Genomic DNA, 2,412 nt, shown 5'->3' with positions numbered 1-2,412 from the left:
AGGGGACATAGTGGTCCACTTTACACGAAACAACGCATTGTCGCTGAGCTGATTTGAAAACATTATTCTGCTCACATTCACTCAAGCAGCTTTGGCATCAGACCCAGCACAACTGGTTTGGTCTTGTAATGTTACAAATCCCATTTCTTCTTCTTCATAGATAGAATCAAAGGTCGGTTTGGTCACCAAAAACACCATATCTTCTTCATACCCAGGCAGCTATACAACATGAGTGTTCATCAGAGGATAGAGCAGTCATTTTGATAGCCAGTTTTGCTGTTTTCATGGCCAAAAGATTAAGAAAAACAATGATATGCCATAATAACCATTGAAAAATATGCTTTGGGAAGGTCTCCATTCTTTCCCTAGTCCAATGTGTGTTCTTTGACAAGACCCAGACTTATCTGGTAAAGACAAAACATAAAGACAGACAGAGCACAAGTTAGATCAATCAAGTAATAATGACACCAACAAGGTTTGAAGGTGTAATAATTGAATCAGGGGTCATTGTCTAATAACAAACCACACATGTTGACACAATAACATGTTCAATGTGATTGGTGGACCAAGTTACATGAAAAAAAGCTGTCCTTTAAAGTTTGAGGTACTGTTCTTGTATTTGAGTGATCGTTAGTCTCAGTATCAATGCAAACTTGCAAAGTAAAGGACTTTGTACAGTTAGTACAGGAGTAACATTGCGTGGACTGTAGACATGGTATCTAACTCACTTTCTCAGGGACCTGGCTTCATATACAGTGTCGTCCTCCTCCTCATCACTCTCCAGAGCAGCCATCTCCAAGCTGTCATCATAGTTTGACAACAGGCCATATTTCTTCCGAGAGGTTGTTGTTTTCTTCAGCCTAAACATAACATAATTAAATGTCATATACACACGGAAACAGGCATTCAAAGCTGAAATGAATTAGGCAGCCATTGCTACCAACAACTAGTATGTTATAATCAACTTGTTATACTCACCGCACAGCTCTCACGAGGAAATAGAGCACTCCAATTGTGGTGATTCCAATAAGGACATACAATGTTCTTTGTATCATTGAATTATCTACATTGAAAGCGTTGAAAAAGTTGCGGTGATTGTTCTTGGACGTCGTGTTGTTGGCACTCGAATTCGTGATATGTTTGGTGTTGATGGCAGTAGTAATAATGCCTGTTGGCGACATCGTGGATTCCTCTGCTATGGTTGAAATAGCCCACAACGTCGGTAAAATAATCCTCATGGCTCCTTGAAATTGCATTTTTGCTGTTGGTTAACACTAAAAAAGATGGAGTAACACTAGAATTAAATCGGCACGTTGTTTCAATCGAGGTAATAGCAAGTTCACTCGAGCATTTCGTTGAAAGCATACGTGGTTTTGTTTGTTTTGATAAGTACATTCATCCACTGGGAAGTTCTTCCTGTAGTGACGCAGTTGTCCAGCAGTGTCACGGGTATTCGTGTACGTTTTAACGTTTAAATGTATACATGTCTTATTTTACTGTCAGGTGGGTCTACCTTCATTTACAATGTTTGGGGAAATGGAAAACGTAATGAAAGTAATAATACAATAGTCATCTTAACTAGAAACCTAATCAGCACCAGTGTATCATGATTATCATCAGCCCAAATGCCGGCAGATGGCGATATTGAGTCGTTTAATCTGGAACGACCCAATATCGCCATCTGCCTGCATTTGGGCTAGATTATCATCTAACTAATACATTGCTTAAATAGGCTCATCAGAAAAAAAACTATATAATATATAAAAAGTGTATAATTATACATCTGACCAGGGAAATCTCAAGGCCCTAGTTATAGCCACACATTTTCCTGATCAGGCCGTAAGGAAAAACAGGCCCCTATCTATGACATGAAACAAAACTAGCAAGCTACTACACAATGCAGTTAATAAAGAAGTTGGCTCTCAGCGTTACTAGTATTTAGGATACAATACATTCACTCAGACTTTACTGAATTTGACCACCAGTGCCCCCTCAAACATGTGATGTATGATGCCACACAAGGTACCTTCCAAAAGTATTGTATGCCAGTTTTACCATTTCAAATCAATACTTTTTATTTTACCTTTAACTATTAACCTTTATTTAATAGTGCTGCTCATGTCCAGTTCTTTCATAAGCATTTGGACAGATAAGCTCAAATAGGAACTATGGTCATTCGTGTGTGTTTGTAATATATTGAAAATTATGAGCAAGCAGGGCTCTATTGCAAAAGAGACCTTGTCTCAATGGGAACTCCTGTTAAAATACATTTACATTTTACATTTAAGTCATTTAGCAGAATAGATTCAAGTTAGTATTTAGCCCAGAAACAAATGGGAGCCGTCTTTATAGATCAAATGCTTTGCGGGACAAAGAAGAAACAGGTGAAGAACCTAAAGAGGAAATGACAAG

General features: G+C 38.2%; 1 protein-coding gene across 1 annotated transcript; it reads right to left on the bottom strand.

The window, feature by feature from the left end:
• Positions 1-724: 724 nt before the first annotated feature.
• Positions 725-1,526, bottom strand: LOC118401514 (protein FAM174C-like). Its single transcript, XM_035799090.2, has 2 exons — positions 979-1,526; positions 725-860 (listed from the first exon to the last, which is right to left on the bottom strand). The coding sequence occupies exons 1-2, from the start codon at positions 1,254-1,256 to the stop codon at positions 725-727; spliced, it is 414 nt and encodes a 137-aa protein (XP_035654983.1). The 5' UTR covers positions 1,257-1,526.
• Positions 1,527-2,412: the final 886 nt, after the last annotated feature.

The sequence above is a fragment of the Oncorhynchus keta genome, chromosome 22 (assembly GCF_023373465.1).
Source record: "Oncorhynchus keta strain PuntledgeMale-10-30-2019 chromosome 22, Oket_V2, whole genome shotgun sequence".
NCBI classification, from domain to species: domain Eukaryota; kingdom Metazoa; phylum Chordata; class Actinopteri; order Salmoniformes; family Salmonidae; genus Oncorhynchus; species Oncorhynchus keta.
Note: the sequence above shows the minus strand (reverse complement) of the source record. Positions and strands in the feature narration are given on the sequence as shown.

What these genes read in the sequence shown, in the direction of transcription:
- LOC118401514 (XM_035799090.2), bottom strand. Translation starts at nt 1,256, where the DNA reads ATGCAATTTCAAGGAGCCATGAGGATTATTTTACCGACGTTGTGGGCT. An exon ending in TTCCTCGTGAGAGCTGTGCG is followed by an intron (nt 861 to 978) that starts GTGAGTATAACA and finishes TGTTATGTTTAG; the next exon opens with GCTGAAGAAAACAACAACCT.